General features: G+C 43.5%; 1 protein-coding gene across 1 annotated transcript in view; it reads right to left on the reverse strand.

Moving 5' to 3' along the window:
- The window catches only part of LOC109973226 (trace amine-associated receptor 13c-like), a 5,019-nt gene extending 4,173 nt beyond the window's left edge, over positions 1 to 846 (reverse strand). The window contains 1 exon segment of the mRNA XM_020622645.1: positions 21 to 846. Coding sequence (XP_020478301.1) covers positions 21 to 773 — 753 coding nt within the window. The 5' untranslated portion in view covers positions 774 to 846.
- Between the last annotated feature and the right edge of the window lie 1,188 nt (positions 847 to 2,034).

Raw genomic sequence — 2,034 nt, forward strand, 5'->3', positions numbered from 1 at the left:
AATAGAAACCCAATTATCACAATCCCCAGAGTCCTGGCTGCCTTGGGCTGTGATTTCCTAGCAGTTGGAGCTGCCCTGGCCTTGGTAGCAGCAGCCTGTGACTGAATTACACGCATCTGAGAAAGGGCAGCCACAAATACCCTCATATACAACACAACTATGACAGTACAAGGTCCAATAAAGGTTATAAACAAGTCTGCAGTTGCAAATTTCTGGTTTGTCACCACCACACACTCCCCATGGCAGGAGTTGAATCTGTCCGGCTGCACTAAGTGGTCCATTAGAAGTAACACATTGTAGGTAATTGAACAGGTCCAACAGAGATAGATACAGATTTTAACTTTAGTCAGAGTGACCTTAGAGGAGTAGATCAGCGGGTCACAAATAGTCAGATAACGATCGATGGATATGAGCACCATGTGGCCCAAAGAGCTTGAGGACTGGATGTAATAAACATAAGGAGACAGAGCACACATTATCCTCCCCAACATCCAACACGACTCAATGTAACGAATGCCTTCAACAGGCATCACCACCAGCCCCAGTCCGAGGTCACACACAGCCATAGACTGGAGCAGAGTGTTGGTCGGGGTGTGGAGCTGCCGGAAGTGAGAGATGGAGATGATGACAAGCAAATTGAGTATCACAGTGAGCAGAGAGGCAGATGCAACTAGGGTGTAGAGTAGAAGAGTCTCAGAGCGTGGTCGCAGCAGACGTCTGCAGGAGGAGTTGAGGTTGGGGAAGCAGAGCTCAGAGCCCCAAGTGTCGTCCATCAGGGAGGAGAGGAGCAGGGCTGAGGTGGTGAACAGTTTATTTTATCTTCTTCTTACACTGCCCTCCCACTTTGTCAAGAAGCCCTTAGAGATTATGTAGCATGTGTCCCTCAACATCATCTTTATTATTAACCTCATCAGGTCCTATAATTTTTTTTTTGTTTTATTTATTATTCACTTTTTTTTTCATTTTAAGTCATGCATCATTTCCATGTCCCACTCTGACAAATGGCAGTTTTTGAAAGTTTAACCAGTGGCATTGTTAACATTTAATGAACTCTTCTTTAAGGCTTTACTTTATACTTTTTTTCAATAATATGTTAGTAATAAAAACAACTTATAGGTTGATCATCTCTTTAGCTGCTTTATATTACTGTCAAGTGAAGCTGCTGTGTAGCTGCTCCTCTGTAATTTATCATAAACACCCTTCAACCCAGTTAGGGTCTTGCATTAAGAGCAAAGTAAAAATAAAGTTCAAGTTTTGCTTGGGTAAGCCATAGAACATGCAGACTTTCTCAATCACATCTGGCAACCCACAAAAGAGTTTGTTTCATATTTTGGGAAGTACACTTATTCTCTTTCTTGCGCAGAGTTAAAGGAGAACTCTTCCTCATATTTTAAATTCACATGTATTGTGTCAGGGCTGGAGTGTAACATTGCCAGCATTGTCTGGGTAAAACTCAATTAAAACGCCAGACGAGATTGAGCAGATACGTAGCTTTCTCCTTACTGATAACAATAAAGAGCATTTTCTTGAAGGGTCCTGACACAAGAGATGCAGGCCAGTCTCCAGCTGCCTGTTTGAAGGTGAAAACCTGGAGTAAGACTGACAGATATGCCGAGGAATTGACAGAATTCAGTCCAGAACCGGGCCCCCGGACAACACATTTCTGGGAAGGCCATGTAAACAGAATACGAGCTGTATGAGTAATGTGCCGTTTCTTTGGCTGACGGCAATTTTGGTACTTGAACAAAATGAACCATCTTAGAGAACCTGTCTACTAAGGTGAGTATAGTGGTATTAGAGATGTGGGTCCAAGGTCTCTGGGGAACGGGAAGGGGGCACAACAGCCCCGCAGGTTTGCCAGTGGAAGTCTTATTTTTGGCAGTCTGAACAGGCGGCCACAAACTCCTGGACGTCCTCTCTCAAAGTGGGCCACCAAAACCGTTTTTGTACTGTGTTAGGTTGTTTTTTAGTTAGATAGATATTCAGAGATTTGTTGTCTAGTAATGTTAGTCCAGACAGGTTGACTAGCTTAAG

Source organism: Monopterus albus, unplaced genomic scaffold (assembly GCF_001952655.1).
Source record: "Monopterus albus unplaced genomic scaffold, M_albus_1.0 scaffold285.1, whole genome shotgun sequence".
Lineage (NCBI taxonomy): Eukaryota > Metazoa > Chordata > Actinopteri > Synbranchiformes > Synbranchidae > Monopterus > Monopterus albus.